The sequence below is a fragment of the Aspergillus lucknowensis genome (assembly GCF_044049455.1).
Source record: "Aspergillus lucknowensis strain CBS 449.75 chromosome Unknown BJX67scaffold_83, whole genome shotgun sequence".
In the NCBI taxonomy this organism is placed as follows: Eukaryota; Fungi; Ascomycota; class Eurotiomycetes; order Eurotiales; family Aspergillaceae; genus Aspergillus; species Aspergillus lucknowensis.
In genome coordinates, this window is record NW_027263627.1 from 1 (window position 1) to 17,048 (window position 17,048).

A 17,048-nucleotide genomic window follows, 5' to 3' on the forward strand; every position below is an offset into this window, starting at 1 on the left:
TTGTTGAGATATTCAACTCTTAAAATGGCCATTTAATATGGGATACAGAGGTTGACCGCTCGGTCGGGTTAACCGTTCGGTTGGGAAGTACGTTACCGTACAGTATTCCAAGTCGAGAGCCTGTAATTTTCTGATGTATTTAGTACTTGGGTCAGTGACTGAAATAGAATGGAATGAGGGAATAATTATATTCCTTGAATGACCTGATGAGGGAAGTATTATTGCTTCTTGATGCGATAACTGAGTATTTTTCGTCACCCTCAGCGACTGCTCAGCAACCGCTCAGTGACCACCCAGTGAGGGCCCCAGCTACCTCTTTGCTTCTCGCTTGCATGGCTGTCCAAGCAATTAGTTCCTATCTAACGGTAGCTCATATACTTTCTCGGGTGGGGGTGATTCTCGCTTGGGGGGAAATCTTCTTACGTCCTTCTAAAAATCCTTACCGGCTTGAAGAATCAAGTTGCCTGAATCTATAAAGCTTGAAATGCTCTTCCAAAACATGAGACTAGGATTTGGTTGGATTTGTTGGTGGCAGGATCTCTTGGCTATGCGGGCTGTGTCTTGGATAAGAAGGTCGCATTCCCCGCTCCAGCGTGGGAGAAACCTGTTTCTCTTCATTTACCACTTTGATAAAGAGCTTCTACTGTCAAAATCAAGCCAGAATGCCTCGAAAACCCAGAAGACCACGGCAAGCAACGGTAAGGAAACCAGATAAACAACGACAACAAGAAGAACCCCTCTTTTTCTGGAGTGAGACCGAACGCGAAGGCGGTTTTCTCGCCCCCTGGTACATTTCCCCGTTCACGGAAGACGGTACTCGTGTCTTTGTGTCCGTCGGGCACTGGGTAACCATACAGAAAGCGAAATTATTTGGCGATGAAGTAGGTTGAATTCCTTTCCTAGGTAGGATGACTCCAACTCAGCATCTCTCAATCTAGGCAGCCCTGAAAAGGCTTCATGCCACAAAAGACACCGACAAACACAGGGAGATCGGGCGCAAAATCCAGAACTTTGACGAAGAGGTGTGGAAGAAAGGTACAGATCCCCATCCATTAGCAAGCTTTCGAAACTGACTCGGAATTAGAATGCTATCGTTTGGCCGTCAAAGGTAATTTCCTCAAATTCATCAGTCCTGCTCGTGGTAATCGCGCCAATCTCCGCGAGCACCTTCTGCGCACTGGCAAGCGTGAGCTCGTCAATGCTTCTCCATACGACCGTCTCTGGGGGATCGGCTTCAAGGCTTTGGATGCAAAGAAGATAGCCAGAGAGCAATGGGGGGCGAATCAGTACGGCAAAGCGCTCATGGAGGTGCGAAAGGACTTAGCGTGGAAAGCTGATCCCAAGAACATCGCTGTTTATGACACTCCAGGCAGTGGGTTCAATATTGACTGGTAGATCTTCACTCTACAGTACTGGTTTTCGTGTACTCACTTAAATAATCCGCATCCCAAATGCCAGAATTCAGTGTCTAATGAAGCGACAGAAGTAGTCTTTTATAAAGTATTCAATAACGCTTGTTGAAAATAAAAGAAAATAGCCCTATCTACCTCTATCCCTAAGCATAGTAGTTGCAAACCGCCGTAAGATAGAAGCTGTAGGCAGAGACGATTGGGGGACAGTCCAACACCTCAGCGTCCGAAACTCCCTCGCACTGAATGGTGTCTTTGCCTGGACACTCCAGGGTCCCTGGACCATTGCCATCGCTCTTATACGTACAGTCCGTTGCATCCCCTTTTACCATCGTCCACTCACCATCTGGCCATGGCGGGTTCTCCAGGTCATCACCATCTGCAAGACACCCTAAGTCGGGACAGTCGACGTTATTTTCCGTGTCACAGACGTACGTCGTCTCGCCGAAGTTGCGGTGGAAGAACCACCATTCGTACTGGTCGAGGAGCTGGTCGATGTAGTGGACGTAGAATATCTCAACCTGTTGGTTTGGCTCAGGATCACCTCCACCATCCCCGTCGTCACCATCATCCCCATCATCATCCCCATCATCTCCGTCATCACCATCATCCCCATCATCATCACCATCATCCCCATCATCATCACCATCATCCCCGTCACCTCCATCATCCCCATCATCGCCATCATTGCCATCATCATCGTCCTCATCGTCATCAGACCCGTCGTTATCAGAGTCATAGTCTGGACCAGGATACTCGCCGTCAACAATCTCATCAGGAGGATCATCCGGGTCCCCTGGCCCTCCCGTGAGTGGATCCAGATTCAGAGATGGGAACGAGCATGGGACGTCATCCTCATCGTCATCATCATCATCATCATCATCGTCGTCATCGTCATCATCTGGATCGTCTGTGTCGGGGTCCTCTGGGTCCTGCCAGTCATCTCCCTTCGGGCAAGTGATCAATGGTACACAAGGGCCGTCGCCGCCACCACAGAAAGGCCCTGTGCAGCCTCCACAGTTTATAACGCAGATCGGTCCTGGGGGACCAGGGAGGACGATAACCGGGGGGTATGGACCACCGTAATCATCGTCATCATCGTTATCATCGTCATCGTCGTCATCATCGTCATCGTCATCATCATCCCAACCCGTTATCTCAGTTGGATAGGGATATGGCGTGATGGTGCGAGTGACGGGTGGATGCGAGACACCCTCCGAAGACTCCGGATTGGGATCATTCGTAATGACAATAGGAGGGGGCAGGATGCTAGGAATTGGGGTAAAGGTAAACGAATCGCCTGGTGGGAACGTCTGGTTCCAGAACGATATCGTCTGTGTGGTGATAGGCGGCAGCGTAATCGTGGTTGTCTGGACAGTCCTTGTAATCGTCCCATCTTCCGTCCAAGCAACCTCCAGATCAGTGGTATAAGGAGGCAAAGTAATGACAGTCGGCGTGGCCAAAACCGTGGGAGGCAGAACGAAATTGCAGGGCGGCTGGCAGGTAATCGTAGGGTTCTCCTCCTCCCAGATAGATGGGTCGATGAAGACATCCCCGCTTCCGTCATCGTCACCGTCACCGTCACCATCTCCATCACCATTACCACCACTACCTGTACCCCAGCCCTGGAGATCAACAGCCCAGTCACTGGTACCAGCGAAATTGAGGCCCTTGTATTTCTCTGATCGTCCTTCCTTGATTTCAGACGACATGTAGCCAACCCATTCCACCTCATCGTACACCAGGATGGTGCTGTCTGAGTCTTCGTCCTTGCGCTCCGTCCAGCCATCGCCGTCCTTGATTTTGGCAATCTCGTAGTCGGATATATAACCTCCAGTCTCGGTACACTCACCCGGCTTTGCAGGGGACTCGTTGCGCTCGCCGAGGTATGTGCACATTGGGCCATCACAGCTTGCATCAGACATTTTGAAGGAACGGCCGTAACTGGAAACGCCAACCATGATCTTATTCGATTTGACTCCAGCTTTGGTAATCATTGTGAGGGAGTTCATGGTTTCCGTGATATTCACGTGAGATCGGAGACAGTTACCCTCGGGGCATTGGGGGCTAAGAGAAGCAAGAAAATATTAGCCGTATGAGCCAGAAGTAAAGGAAGGAGTTTTCTGGGGAAGTGGAGCGTACGTAGTGAACTCGTTTCCAACATCCCACTGACCGTGCAGGTCGTAGGTCATGTAAATGATGTAGTCAACCACTTCTGCGATCTCCTTAATTGGGAAGTTGCGCAGGTACCAATAGGAGGCTGGAGCGGCAATGGAAAGACTTTTATCTCCAATCTTCTCGCGGACGATCTTCAAGAATTCAAGATAGTTACCACCATCTTCAGGGCCGCCTGGCTGGGATCCAGGAATGTCATCAGCACCGGGATACTCCCAGTCAAAGTCGACACCGTCCAGGCCATTGTCATTGACAAATTTAGCCACGTTATCGGCAAATGTTTCTCGATTTGCCTCCTTCACACCTTCTCGAATAATATGGTTAGTGCCTGGGTCGTTGGAGAAAGCCCAGCCACCAAACGAGATGATTCGCTTGAGGTCAGTGTCCATGTCCTTGAATCTTTTGAATTGACCTTCTACCCCATTGTCACTGGGTACAAAGTCCTCGGAGATGTCACCAAAGGCAAAGTGGATATGGGTGTAGGGTGCCTTGATCTCGTCCACGTTCATATGGAGACATGGGCGTTCACCGTTCCAGGCTTCGAAGTATGCAACCTTGCTGTACGATGCAGGAGGATCATCATTATTGGTGACTTCCGTCCCACAGTTGGAAATACAACCAAAGGTACCCTCCTCGGCTGTGCCGGGAGTGTCATCAATCGACGTGTCGATACAGAAATCTTCGGTCGTTCCACACTGGCCCCAGATATTGCAGCACACGTTCAGCGGGCATGGGTTGAGGTCCTGAATCTTGGTCCCGTTGGTCGGTTGTTCAGTTCCGGGCACCTGGGGGCCGCAAATGGCGTTCTCAAGCTCTGCCGGCATAGGCGGGTTGCCTTTTTTTTTTTCTTATTAGTTGTCTCGGTATAGAAGGGCAGGTAGAAGGACTTACCATCACTAATGCAAATCTTCATGCCCTTTTGGACCTTGTCACAGCCAGCCCATCCCCACGTTTTTCCCTTGTTAAAGTCGTCCAGGTCACCCTCATCCAGATGGTAAAGTTGCTCAATATCATAGCAGAGCTGCTCAGGCGCGACTTCATGAACTGCGCAGTTATCCCCGTCTGGCTGCGGCTTCAGATCGGGCAAATCACCTTCTGAGCAACAAATAGGTTCGTCAGGGAGGATAGTATTGCAAAACGAATCATCGCCACCTCCATTCCACTCAATAAAATCATCGTAATCGACTTTGCATTTGTCTTTGGCTATGCTGGTGCAAGTGTCACCTTGTTCAATCATAACGTAGTCGCATTCTCCGTCGCTTTGACGAGCATATATGCCCTTGCTTTTGACAACAGTGTCGGAACTCGAGCCAAACCATGCTACTGCTGTGTGGGCAAAAAGCAGTGGCCACACGGCAGCAGAAGTACGATAACGTACCTTCATGCTTGACCACAGAGAAGGGAAAGGGGGGTTAGGGGTAAAACGAGTAAATAATCTTGGTCCAAGAACGCATATCTGCGGCGGTTTTGCTCCGGATACTTATATAGAAATTCATCAATATTCAATTCTCCCAGGAAATCCCAGAAACAGCCCCCAAACATCAACCAATATGAGAGCGTGCAAGGGAAATGTTGGCGCCAGGTCCCAGCCTCGCTTGGCATTTACAGGGTATAAGCTTGGCCGATTGGGGGCGGAAACAGCGAGCACAGAGGAATCCCGGCAGCTGAGCGATTGTCATACCACCGTCAGCCTCTTTTTGTCATTTGGCCGGAACCTCCGCTCTGTATTTTGCAACATCGCCCCATTTCAGCTTCTCTTGGCGTTGTGCTGCCATCCATCAGCCTCGGCAATGTAAACATGATCAAGTCATGAAATGCTTGGCAGTTGGGTGGCGGAGTTCACAAGAAGTCGCTTGAAGTAACCCTAGTGGAGAATAAGTTATTTAGCACCATTGCCATGGACCCTCGGTTACTACGCGACAGCCTGTTTTAATCTTTCTTCATGTCACAATTGTCGCCCCCCGGATTATCCGGGGGTTCCCCTCGACGTGAATGGGACAAGATTGACGAAGAATTCGCTTAATGATTCATGAACATGAAAGCAAAATGTACAGGACTCCTATACACTTGTGGTGGCAATTATATCCTCTGTAGATGATCTTTCTACACTGTGGTTTTAGCCCCAAGTGACGGATCAGGGACTCTCGTGATGCCTCAGGGGCACCAGTCCATGCATAGCCTCCTTCGCAAGTTCACGTCTTTACCAGAATGGGGATTGCGGAGCAACATTCAAACTAGAATTGACCGAGATTCCTGGAAATGTGGAACACCGGACAGGAGCGGCGATATCTCACACGGCGGATGAGTCTGGGCGTAATTCCTCAACTTCCAGTGGCAATTATAGCTCGACCATAAAACAGCCTTGTACGGCTGAACTGAAGAAAATGAACCACCGATCAACCAACCACATGGGCGTCTGATATGATGTTGGTTGGTTGAACATGGGTCGCCTGGCCCCCAAACAACAACCTTGTCAGTTTCAAGTTGATTTTTGCGACTCCGGCCGCCTGGCGTAGTATGCGTATTTGCACTGCCAGGGTCGTAGACAAGTTTATAGAATGATCTCCTACTTGGAAGCTCGGTCCAATTCTCGCCCCCTCTCCCGAAAACCCATTAATATCCCCCCCGATTCCTCAGGTCACTTTCTGTGTTCAACAGACTTGCCCTATTATTTTACCCTCTATAACCGCCATCATGTTTAGCAAGGTCATTGTTTGGCTTTGCTACATGTTGGTCTGGGTGACTGCTCTATACATCCCAAACCCAACACAACCCGAGCTTGAGCTTGAGCTTGAGCTTGCGGAAAATATAACATCATCCGATGATGGGTTTGCTACCACCCTTACCTCGGTTCACCAAAACCAAAAAAGAGCGACCTCGTGCACCAAGAGACCGTGGAAGGAAGGCGATGATCCCTGCGAAGGACGAGAAAAGGAACCTGGTTTTGTTAAGTGTGACAAGCCATGCAAATACACTCTTGATGTACGAAGAAACCCCCTCTCCTGGCACCGGGAGAAACTGGTACTGACTCCGATTGCAACAGTGGTTTGTAGACAATAAAGTAAAGGCACCGGGCATCAATGAGTGCTTGTTCTATAGCGGAGGCATGAGCAAAAATGCCCAAGATTACGCCGCCGATTGGAACAGCAACCACGCCCAGAAACTTGCTACGATCTGGGTAAGCACCATGAATTTTGGGTTTCTCACCGGCTAACCGTTTCATCCTAAACAAACAGGAACTTTGGGAAGAAAAGCAGTACGTTTGGAACACAGACATCGATAACCCGATGCGCTGCATCATCCAGAAGGATGTTTTCACTGGGCGGCGCAACAGTCTTCGCCAGGGATACTTTGAAGCCATGTCCAATGCCATGGCCTACATGTGCGGCGGCAATGTCGTGATGATGGACTCCAATATGGCCAGGGGCGGAAGCGGCTATATCAAACGTACTGGCATTTGGGGGAGGGTGGAATTCCCTCGGCTTCAGATGACAGGAGACGGTAAATGGACTGATCCTAGCGGCAACAACAGGGTCTGCAATCGCATCGATGCAATCGGTCCGAAAAAGGCTTCTGATCCGGACGCGGTGTACTGGCAAGGTTGGTGGCATCGTGGAGGCCCGATCTGGCCTGATCCGCCTACCGTCCCGGCCAAACGAGACGTTATAGAAGGAGACGTTGAAGAAAGAGACGTCATAGAACGAGATGTTATACAAAAGAGGGCGGTAGATGTGTCTGTCTTTGATGATGAGAGTAGTGGATGGTATGTTGATTTCTAGTGATGGCGGTTAGGGAGGATGGTTTAGCCTTGGAGAGTGAAGATGTCTAGATAAATGAAAACGGGTATGATTCTATGACTCGTATATTGATTCCTGATGTTCAGAGATAAAGGGGCCATCTTGTAGAGACAATAGTACGGGTCAGGTCTTGCCACGCTTGCCAGAGCGGCGCGGTAGGGGCCGGGATGGAGTTCATTAATGTCGGAGAATATATCCAAGCCAGCTCGTACAACGTGTATTATATTACTAGTAGACCCTGAGGTCTTTATCGAATAGCAACTGAGTCACCATCTAATGCGGTAGCCATTGTAGGTATCATCTTCACGACCGGCGTGTGGCAGGCTCATTGGGAGGATTGGTTTGAGTTATAGGATTGAAGAAACATACCCATATACATACTTGTAGTCAATGCTGCAACGGCCTTAGACTCACATGTACCCACCCAGACAATGACCTCACTGACTAAAACAATGATTCTAAGAGAGTTCGGCAGCCACTTTCTCAAGCAACAAGCATACCCTAACCGATTCGAGCCATCCTTCAGCCGCACTCGGAATATTCGGCTGATTTGGTACGTAACCCCTTGGGGATTGCCGCAGGAACAGAAGAAGAGATAGGGACTAGCCTCCAAAAAGGACGTACTGACAGATGAATAGAAAAGTCTCGTGCAAAATGATCAGCTGGACCCATCACATAAGGACAGCACCGATGCCCTGCAGAAAAAGATCAAATGGATACAGGACGTCCTAGCCGAACAAAGAGCCCTGATGAGCCAGCTGGATGTATCAAATGTGAGCGGAAGGAACAAAACGCAGTTGAATTATCCTGAATCAAACCTTGTGGCAGGCCATCCTGCCGACTCAGAATCCAAACCCGCCAATATCGGGACATTAAATGAAACAAAGGATGTAGCCAAAGACCACTCTGATAGCCAGGGCTACCGCAGATTCTTACAGATACCTCAACACAGTCACGCCAGTCTACGCAGCAGCTTCCCCAAGGACTGCAGTGAGCTGCTTGACTACACAGCAGAGGTATTTGGCCATCTCATGACCAAGCCCGTGCACTCGAAGCCATGGTATGATAATACCAAAGTTCTCATGGCTTTTTTTTTTATTCAAGACCTCACCCATGTAGCACTTGCTGATACTACAATCCTCTATAGAACGAAACCAAAGTCCGGAATGACAAGAACCGCCAAGAATTCGCAATCCACGCGTTCACAGTGGTGACAATTATCTTTCTCCCTCTGAGCACGGTCTCGAGTATCTTCGGCATGAACACAGCTGATATTCGCAACATCAATAGCGGGCAATGGATCTACTGGGCTGTGGCTATACCGTTGACTGTAACTGTGATGGCATTGACGCTACTCTGGGCTGGTGATCTTCAGATGGCTTACAAGGCTGCAAAACAATCGCTTCAATTCCGAAAGCAAAAGAGAACAAAGCGCGCATATTGACATTCAAGAACCGAGCCGTGGCAATCCCATGCTACATCGGTGTGGATTCTGGAAGGTTTTAATGTCGGCACGGACAAGTATGAAAGTCAAAATAAGGCCTTTTTAGCGCCCCAGCAAACGAGTTGCCTCGAGGGGCAAGGAAGGCCGCCGGGTCTGCGCAGAGTCTGGGACATGAGCGGTTTGAAGACGACTGAGCCAGCGTCCGGCTGAACGGGAACGCGTCGCTAAAGCGGGGCAAAACGCCATGGCTGCTCTGTTGGTCAGTTGCCTCTGGTTGATTGCAATTGGTGCTGTCTGCAGGGCTGTCAACCCCTGTGATGGGGAGGTAGGTATCACCACTCGACGTTCAGCGAGCAATGGAAACACCATGGATGTGACATGGTTGAATGAGACAAATTCCATCCCAGGTAAACAAATACTTCATCAAGATTTGATGAGCATGGTAGGTACATTCGACTCAGCTATCAAGTGAGCGAAGTTCCCTCGCTCTCGGCTGTCCAATATCAAAAAAGCCTCATCATGCATGAGGTTGAGGGTGATTGGTAGCTTCTGTAAAGCTTGGAAGGGCATGGGAATTCCCTCGTGTGGTTAGTTTTGTTTTTTTGGCATGGTCTCCCAATGCAGCGAGAGAACAATACTGATGGTATCAGCTCACCATGGAAAAAATATAGTTTGCACTTCCAGGCAGCTAAATATTCTGCGGTTTACTCAATATTGGTTGGTTGACCTGATAGATAATGGTTGGAAATAAGAAAGGAGCTGGACAGGTGTTTGAGATAGCTTGTGTCAGCTTATCCCTCTTCTGGTCATCATGTACTCCAGTACAATATTGGATTTTGTCTTGAATGTTCACTCGGGCATTGTCACAGTCGGCGCCTGAACCGGCGGGCGTCGGGGGCAACCCCGTTCAGGCCACTGCCTGACGGCTGCCTGACAGCCACCTGCTGGTCAATTATATAAGACCTTATGTTGCTTGCTGTATTCTAGTTCTCCAAGCAATTTGTTCTATTTCTTCCAAGATAGAATCCTCTCTGTAATCCTGAACAAGTTCCATCACAAAGACTAGGCAGCTTGACACTTGCTGGCCCCTGGCACAACAGCTGAATGCTTTCGCCAAATCCTGACACCTTACAGATATAGTATATTACGGTTACTTGCTTCGGGCACTTAGTCTTTAACTTAGCTAGTACCTAGTAATTACCTGAGGCTACTTAGGACATGCTGAGGGCATGTTGAGAGCCACTTAGGAAGCAAATACCTAGCAGCAAGGGGTAGGCACAAAAGGGGAAAGGGAAGGCCATCAACCCCAGGTGCCCAGGTGGTAGAAAATCAAGTACATCAGCATCTCTAAAATACTTTCAAGGGCATGTCTCTGTTGTAATGATGGCCGCGTGCTGGATTTCTTCCTTTATGATAATCGACTTACTTCTTTAACTATGGGATCTGAGGAGCATGCGCATATTAGAGTTCTCCATAGTGATTCTATTGAAGCCACCTATAATTCTGCTAGAAGATGCCCCTCCACGTTAACCAAACGCACCCTCCCTCCCGTGCCTCGAGATACAACCCTCGCCCTGTTGACAACTCCCCTCGCATCCCAGCTAAAGTCCACCATCCCACCACCCCTGATCCTCAGCCCCTTGACCCTCCCGCCGGCCCACTCACGCGGTATCGCCGGCCCCAACACCACAGTCCGACTGTCCGTCCTCATCCTCGCCCCGTCTGCCACCGGCAAATCCACAACCAACATACTCAGTACAGCCCCCGCAAACCCAAAGTTCGCATCAATCTGGAACGGCGGCTCCGTCCCAGAGTACATGCTCAGCGCGTTCCCCACAAAATTCTGGTCAATCGCGTACCGCAGCTCGCCGTACGCCGTGGCCGAGTCGTTCAGCCGCGCCCAGCACGCAGCGCGCCACACCTTGGCCCACCCGGCATTCGCGTCTTCGGCGTTGCCCATCCCGCGGGAGATCAGGGTCTCCCTCACAGCGTTCTGGATGGACGTGTTCGCGCCGTACCCGTTTGCGAAGGACGAGATCGAGTACCCCGGGTACCAACCAACCAAGTGCGAGAGATGCCGATGCGTGCTCTTGCCGTCATATCCGAAGCTCTCTGGGAGTTTCCATTCTTTGATTCCGCCCCAGGAGGAGAAATGGAGGCCCTTGTCTAGCCGCTCCAGAGCGGCCGTGACTGCAGCGACGAACTGCGGATCGCGCGAACTCGGGTGTATGAACTCCTGAGCGGCAAGCACGGAGTCGAATACCTGGTGGATGAGCTGCTGGTAGTGCGCGCAGCTGAAGGTTGTCGGGCCCGTCTCGGGGCTGTTGCACGGGTTGGCGACGAGGGAGCCGTCGTGATAGAATCTGTCGTCTTGGAGGGAGGAGAGCCAGAAGGAGGCGACGCCTTTCAGGAGCGGGTAGCCTTGCGAATCGAGCCAGGCTGCATCTTGTGTGTACTCGAAGCTGTCCCAGACGTGCTGCATTAGCCATGCTGCGGCGGCGGGGTCTGTTGCGATCAGCCGCGGCCAGTTAGGGTATGTCAAAAACAGAGGACATACAGTTCGCCCACAGCGCGTCCTCCTTCATAGCCGTGAACCCGAAGACATTCATCTCGTTATGAACGACCCACCCGCTGGCATTGTAGAGTAGTCGTGCTGTCTCCGTACCCCTGGGAACCCAAGTGTCGGCCATATACCTCCACAGCGCGTGCTGCGTCTCTGCGAGCCCGGTCTGATCCGCCAGCCAGTAATTCATCTGGACGTTAATGTTAGCGTGGTAATCAGCGCTCCACGCGGGAGTTAGCGACTCAGTCCATCGACCCTGCAGGTTCGCCGGGAGCGAGTTGGCGCGCGAGGAGCTGAGCAGTAGGTGTCTTGCATAGTCGAACAGGAGATTCTCTAGGTACGGATTTCCCGTGCCGTCGTAGGAGTAACCCTCAATTAGGCCGGCCGTGTCTGTGTCTTCGCTCTCTGAGCGTAACGGATCCGGGAGCTCGAGCGAAAACTCCCCCATCAGGCTCTGGTAGTCCCTAACATGACGGTCAAGAAGGGAATCGTAGCCCCTCGAGCTCGCGGCAGAGGAGATTCTCTCAACGACAGGGCCAGGGTCAGCCCCCTTGAACGACCAGTTATTCTGCGCGTTCCCGGCCTTCTGGTCGTAGTTTGTCTCCGCGCTGATGATGATCGTGACCTCCTTGCCGGCGGAGATCTGAAGTGCGCCCTCGCTGGAGCAAGTCGTCGTCGCAGATTTGGGATCGACCCGCGCCACAGCAGCATACTTCATCCCCTCAGGCGAACCAGCCTGCGTGAGCCCGGAATGCCGGACGGTGGAACCCTCGCAGGAAGACTGTAGGAGACTCTGCTCGACTAGGTGATTCTCAAACTTGACCGCGACGACTGGCAGGCGCTCCGTCGACTCGAGATGATAGACGCAGACTTGGTCGGGGTAGGAGCAGAAGACAGAAGACGCAATCTCAGCTGAGCTGTTGTTGATACGGAACTTCGTCCTGTGGACGCCGTCGTCCAGATCGAGTGTCCGCTTGTAGTTGGTGTAGGAGGGTGCTCCGTCAAAGGTAACGGATAGATTTCCCAGCACGCGATTTGAGCCGTAATGGTTTCCATTTCCGAGTAATTCGTCCATTCCTGTCAACTTCAATATAGATTCCTCGAAAATTGTTCTTGGAGAGACGAACCACCTGTTCCGCTCTGGAAAATCCTCTCCCGGATGCCGGGGAGCGCACCGTACAATGGCGATGAAGGGTTTCCGCCGTTGTATCCCTCATGAACTCAGTAAGATAATCCTAATGCCAAATTGCAGGTCATACCTCGACCTCAAACGGCCCACCAGACCATAGACTGTCAACATTTAGGTTGAGTTTCTCGGCTCCTGGCGGACCAAACGGGATGGCTTCACAAGTTCAGTTCAATGTCTCTAGGTAACTGAAGGGAAGAGATTACCTCCAAGCTTCCCATTCCCAATCAGGTAGCCGGTCTGGAGCAGAGAAGTGCCTCCATCCGCCGGAGAAGAGGACCTGAGCGCCTTGCCGTCTGCTAACCCGCAGATGGCCACAGCGGTGGTGAGGAGGGGGTTGGGCGCTCTCATGTTGCGACTTTGGCGAAGCACGGAGGAAGAATTCGCGAGTCAATCACTGGAGAGCCTTTAGCTAAATTAATGCCTCCAGCCTTTGAAAGATTCTCCGTCGGCCGGGTGAATTAGCCGGCTCTACAGCATCCCCTGTCTGAATCCCTGCCTCTTCCCCGCAAAACAAGCGGGGGGACTTGGCCATCGGGTATTTTCTTTCCATCAAGCAGCGTCCTTCTCAATCCTCATCCTTTTACCCGTTGGAGTGAAGACGAGTGAAGAAACTGAATCCGATGCCGCCTGCGCGTGTGTTTGCGAGGCGCTTGCAGGGGGTTTTACCTCGCGTTCTGCCCTGGAAGTTGTCAAGAATGACGGTGCAGAACGCGAGCACAGTTGGGGAATAGCGACTCGTCGACCGGCTTTGGGTGGTCCAGAAAAGAAGGCCGAGCCTCTCTCTTGCGCCGGGAGCTTGCCAGTGTGCTCCTTAGTTGTTTTTGACTTCGTCGAGACGGGGAGCGACGAATATATATATATATATATTTTGTGCAAGGTTCCTTATTGGACTTCGAGAAAGCGTAAGCTACTAAGCATTCTATTTAAAGGGCCTCGATCACTGCAAAGATCCCCTTTTCTCCTTGCCTTGCGGGAGGCTTTTTATAATTTGGCTTGACGCGCAAAACATTTCGGCAGGAACTCCAGAGAGTTGGCATCTTTTGTGGCGAGGTTGAGAATCGACTTGTCATCTTTCTCCCTGGGGACAACGAGAAAGAAAGCGATCTTCACCACACACACAATGGTTGCACTCGCGAGTTTCCGAACGAAGAAGGACAGCAAACTCCACCCACGGTCTCTTCAAGAGAACTGCTGATTGGCAGCAACCAGGTCGGAAATCGTCCATCAAGTCTTGACAGGCGGAAACAGTTCCCGCAGGCGCAGCCATTGGACAAGGCAATGTGTTTCTTTTGGTCGTTTCCAGACTGGGGCGCCTCGTATTCCAAGGCGTCGGGAGTGCTCCGTCGGCCCCCCCGGCACCCCAGACGAGGAAATGCACAATGGAAAGTTCGATGGTCGATTCAAGACACGGAATGCAGGGCCTGTCAGGGAAAGAGATCGCCTGCTTCGTCGGACGCTTTTCCCCGGTCGATTCAGCTTGGCCGTCCACAGACTCCACACGATGAGCCGGCGGAAATGGACCTGCTGTTCGAGAAGTCGATCTTTCCCGACCCCTGGACCTGCGATGCCTCAACTTGGACAAATGACGCCAACCTGTGCGCTCGTCAGAACTGACACTCGTTCAAACCAGACTCGGATGGACCCGCCTGATGACGCTCGAAGAACGGACTTTGCGCACGGCCAGAGCAGGTCTGAAACGAGAATTTCGCAAGATACTCCAACAGATGCTGCAGCCGCTCCTGGTCAAAGTTTGGCTTTCGCGAAGATGCCTCATCCGGCTGGGATTCAGCTCCTGTTCTCCACGGGACGGCAACCCGCCCCTTGGAGACCCCAACATCGTGGATCCTGTCGATCGTGCCTGGCGTCTTGGTGCGATCAGTCAGAGTCCAGAGAGACGAGACCATGCTGGATGTTGGGCGACTGTTTGTGGGGCGAAGGATGCAGTTCCGTCCATCGCCGCACGCCTCTCCTCCACATCCAGCGGGTCGACCTGAGGGCTTGCGGAGATGAAATACCCCGTCATTCCTTCAAGGTCGCCCTTTTCTGCTCGATGCTCAGTCCTTTGAGACGAGTGCCTGAAAGCCTCGAATTTGCAGCATGGGCTACAACCTCAACGCCGAGCTGTGGGCCGAATATGCCATTGGCATGATTGTCTTCGCCATCCGGTTCTTTGCCCGGTGGAAGACAATTGGCATTCGGAATTTCTCCTGGGACGACGGGTTTGCTGCAGCTTCTATCGTGCGTCTTCTGCGGAAAGCTGCGAGGAAGGGCCTGCTGACGGTGAGATGCACAGATCTTCTGGACTCTGGAGACGACATTGCTGTATACATGCGGTACGGCACGCTTCCTCTGATTCCATGTCACAGCGAGGCTCACATTCGCAGCACTCTTCGGAAACAATATCGGTCTCGACTACAAGACCGCTGAGCTCGTTCCGGACCACATGGTCCCCCGGATCCGCAAAGGGTCGCAGCTCGCCTTCGCCGCCTGGGTCTTCTACATCCTCCTCGTGTGGTCTCTGAAGGGGGTTGTCATCTTTCTCTACAGCCGAATCACGTACGTTGTCCGTCCCCTCGCTGAACGAGTTCCTAACTCGATGGACATACAGCACCGGGCTCTGGCAACACCGGCTGGTCAAATTCGTCAGCGCGTTCTGCATTATCACCTTTACGGCGTCCATCCTCCTTCACATGTGCCAGTGTATACCAATCCAGAGGAACTGGCAGGTCAAGCCGTTTCCAGGAGGTATGCGCACACCATCGTCTTGGGTTCCCCAGGCTAAGTGACCGCAGACAGCTGTACGAAACGGACCCTGAACTACGTCGTAATTGAAGTCCTGAATATTCTGTGAGTGCCATTCAGCCTCTGGATCTGCATCGAGACGGCTAACAGCCCCAGCACGGACGCAAGCATAATCATCATCCCGCTCCCCGTCGTCTTCGCCGCCAAAATGCCCCTCTACCGCAAAGTTATCCTGGGCATCCTCTTCTCCTCCGGCATCTTCATCATCATCTGCGCCGTCCTGCGCGCCTACTACTCCGTCCGAAGTATCGACGACCTCACCGTCGCCCTGGGCTGGGCGTCGCGCGAGATCTTCGTCTCGGGCCTCGCCGTCTGCAGCCCGGGGATCAAGCCCCTCTTCAATAAGAACCGCTGGTTCTCGACAAAGAAGTCCTCCTCCGCCGATCGGCGCTACGGCAATAGTAGCAACACCCATCCGTGGTCCAGCACGCAGAAGAACACTCGAGGAGGAGGACCCGGCGGCACGATAACCAGCGTCGTGGGCGTCGAGGATCGTGAGCATGGCTGGGACCGGGACCGCGAGAGGCAGTTCGAGCTGTCTTCGATTGCCTGGCCGGGCCGTGGAAAGGGCAAGCGTGGGTCGTCAGGGGATAGCCAGGAACATATCATTGAATCGGGCGAGGATCCCATCAATCAGATCCAGGTGACAACTGAGTATCATGTCGACAAGGAGTTCGTGGGAGACCTCCCGAAGGGAGGGAAGGTAATATAATAATATAATTAACACGGGCCAGATAATCCAAAACTATGCAATATCCACGAAGTATCAGTAGACGATGCTGGGACTTCAAGATATACATCGAACATTCCGCTACCCCTCAGAACTCATAAGTACGCATCTGGATTCCTCATGTAGCCCTCTCATCTTTTTCTACCAACGCTGTAGACAGGAACACAGCTGACTTGACGGTTGTGGTGTGCAAGATACCGAATCAGTAGGCAGTGGCATACTTTCGTTCATCCCATGTTCTTGAAGTGTTGGCTGGAACCATCGAATTTGTCTACGAATACCTACGCTTCGATGGTTGAGACGATGTCTTTATTATACCGTAGCTCCAAGGTCCCGCGCCCAGGATCTATACTCGGGCTTCGCAGATGGAAGAATGTGGACATTGACTATGACCGAACCCTTACTTTGCTCTGCAAGTAGCGCAAAGAACTCAAATCAACCACTTATCACATACAAAGCCATGGCTGGCCACCTACAACCTGCCACTACTCCTCCCGCCAGCTCATTCTCCCACTACGGAACTGACTAACCAGGCCTATCGGCAACAGCCCCGGGTCCACGACATTGAAACCCCCAAACCGCTCAATGATCTCCGGACCATACAGCTGCGCCACCCACCTCCAGTACGCCGTCATCTGGCCCCAACTCGACTTGATACCGGAGAGGTTAGTCTGGGCCTGGGACCTGAGCCGGCCGAGGCCCAGGGCGACAGCCCCGGAGGCGTCATCCTCGATAACATCCGGCTGCGGCCGCCTCAGGAGCGTATCATACACCCAGACGAGCGACTTGGGGGACTTGTAGTCCAGGAGCTCGCGGTGCCGCGTGTACTCTTCGAAGGAGAGGAAGTGGTCTGCGTCATCTGGGCGGAAGGTACTTTGCGAACGCGAGTGCGACTGGATCCGGGCTTTCTCGCGTTCCTCGTAGCGCCGTTTCAGCATT

The 17,048-nt window shown here is 52.0% G+C and overlaps 5 protein-coding genes across 5 annotated transcripts; 3 read left to right on the forward strand and 2 right to left on the reverse strand.

Annotated features, from left to right (window-relative positions):
• Nucleotides 1-611: 611 nt before the first annotated feature.
• On the forward strand, nucleotides 612-1,503 carry BJX67DRAFT_367867 (NADAR family protein). The gene is made up of 3 exons (XM_071030574.1): nucleotides 612-881; nucleotides 939-1,035; nucleotides 1,085-1,503. Exons 1-3 carry the CDS (start codon nucleotides 663-665, stop codon nucleotides 1,393-1,395), a joined length of 627 nt encoding a protein of 208 aa, XP_070880704.1. The 5' UTR covers nucleotides 612-662; the 3' UTR covers nucleotides 1,396-1,503.
• On the reverse strand, nucleotides 1,503-5,009 carry BJX67DRAFT_367868 (uncharacterized protein). Its single transcript, XM_071030575.1, has 4 exons — nucleotides 4,476-5,009; nucleotides 3,552-4,419; nucleotides 2,001-3,476; nucleotides 1,503-1,979 (listed from the first exon to the last, which is right to left on the reverse strand). Exons 1-4 carry the CDS (start codon nucleotides 4,966-4,968, stop codon nucleotides 1,556-1,558), a joined length of 3,261 nt encoding a protein of 1,086 aa, XP_070880705.1. The 5' UTR covers nucleotides 4,969-5,009; the 3' UTR covers nucleotides 1,503-1,555.
• A 1,075-nt stretch (nucleotides 5,010-6,084) lies between these two features.
• On the forward strand, nucleotides 6,085-7,452 carry BJX67DRAFT_326467 (uncharacterized protein). The gene is made up of 3 exons (XM_071027424.1): nucleotides 6,085-6,566; nucleotides 6,628-6,762; nucleotides 6,821-7,452. The coding sequence occupies exons 1-3, from the start codon at nucleotides 6,279-6,281 to the stop codon at nucleotides 7,361-7,363; spliced, it is 966 nt and encodes a 321-aa protein (XP_070880706.1). The 5' UTR covers nucleotides 6,085-6,278; the 3' UTR covers nucleotides 7,364-7,452.
• A 2,868-nt stretch (nucleotides 7,453-10,320) lies between these two features.
• On the reverse strand, nucleotides 10,321-12,925 carry BJX67DRAFT_391861 (glycoside hydrolase family 95 protein; the record flags this gene model as incomplete). Its single annotated transcript, XM_071034862.1, has 5 exons — nucleotides 10,321-11,330; nucleotides 11,383-12,465; nucleotides 12,516-12,600; nucleotides 12,648-12,730; nucleotides 12,781-12,925. The coding sequence occupies 5 exons, from the start codon at nucleotides 12,923-12,925 to the stop codon at nucleotides 10,321-10,323; spliced, it is 2,406 nt and encodes an 801-aa protein (XP_070880707.1).
• A 1,749-nt stretch (nucleotides 12,926-14,674) lies between these two features.
• BJX67DRAFT_386262 (uncharacterized protein) lies at nucleotides 14,675-16,091 on the forward strand (the record flags this gene model as incomplete). The annotated part of the gene is made up of 6 exons (XM_071034030.1): nucleotides 14,675-14,815; nucleotides 14,871-14,910; nucleotides 14,962-15,133; nucleotides 15,186-15,322; nucleotides 15,370-15,424; nucleotides 15,476-16,091. The coding sequence occupies 6 exons, from the start codon at nucleotides 14,675-14,677 to the stop codon at nucleotides 16,089-16,091; spliced, it is 1,161 nt and encodes a 386-aa protein (XP_070880708.1).
• Between the last annotated feature and the right edge of the window lie 957 nt (nucleotides 16,092-17,048).

What these genes read in the sequence shown, in the direction of transcription:
- BJX67DRAFT_326467 (XM_071027424.1), top strand. Translation starts at nt 6,279, where the DNA reads ATGTTTAGCAAGGTCATTGTTTGGCTTTGCTACATGTTGGTCTGGGTG. An exon ending in CATGCAAATACACTCTTGAT is followed by an intron (nt 6,567 to 6,627) that starts GTACGAAGAAAC and finishes CGATTGCAACAG; the next exon opens with TGGTTTGTAGACAATAAAGT. An exon ending in AGAAACTTGCTACGATCTGG is followed by an intron (nt 6,763 to 6,820) that starts GTAAGCACCATG and finishes CTAAACAAACAG; the next exon opens with GAACTTTGGGAAGAAAAGCA.
- BJX67DRAFT_367867 (XM_071030574.1), top strand. Translation starts at nt 663, where the DNA reads ATGCCTCGAAAACCCAGAAGACCACGGCAAGCAACGGTAAGGAAACCA. An exon ending in CGAAATTATTTGGCGATGAA is followed by an intron (nt 882 to 938) that starts GTAGGTTGAATT and finishes CTCTCAATCTAG; the next exon opens with GCAGCCCTGAAAAGGCTTCA. An exon ending in CGAAGAGGTGTGGAAGAAAG is followed by an intron (nt 1,036 to 1,084) that starts GTACAGATCCCC and finishes ACTCGGAATTAG; the next exon opens with AATGCTATCGTTTGGCCGTC.
- BJX67DRAFT_367868 (XM_071030575.1), bottom strand. Translation starts at nt 4,968, where the DNA reads ATGAAGGTACGTTATCGTACTTCTGCTGCCGTGTGGCCACTGCTTTTT. An exon ending in GAAGATTTGCATTAGTGATG is followed by an intron (nt 4,420 to 4,475) that starts GTAAGTCCTTCT and finishes AAAAAAAAAAAG; the next exon opens with GCAACCCGCCTATGCCGGCA. An exon ending in GTTGGAAACGAGTTCACTAC is followed by an intron (nt 3,477 to 3,551) that starts GTACGCTCCACT and finishes TGCTTCTCTTAG; the next exon opens with CCCCCAATGCCCCGAGGGTA.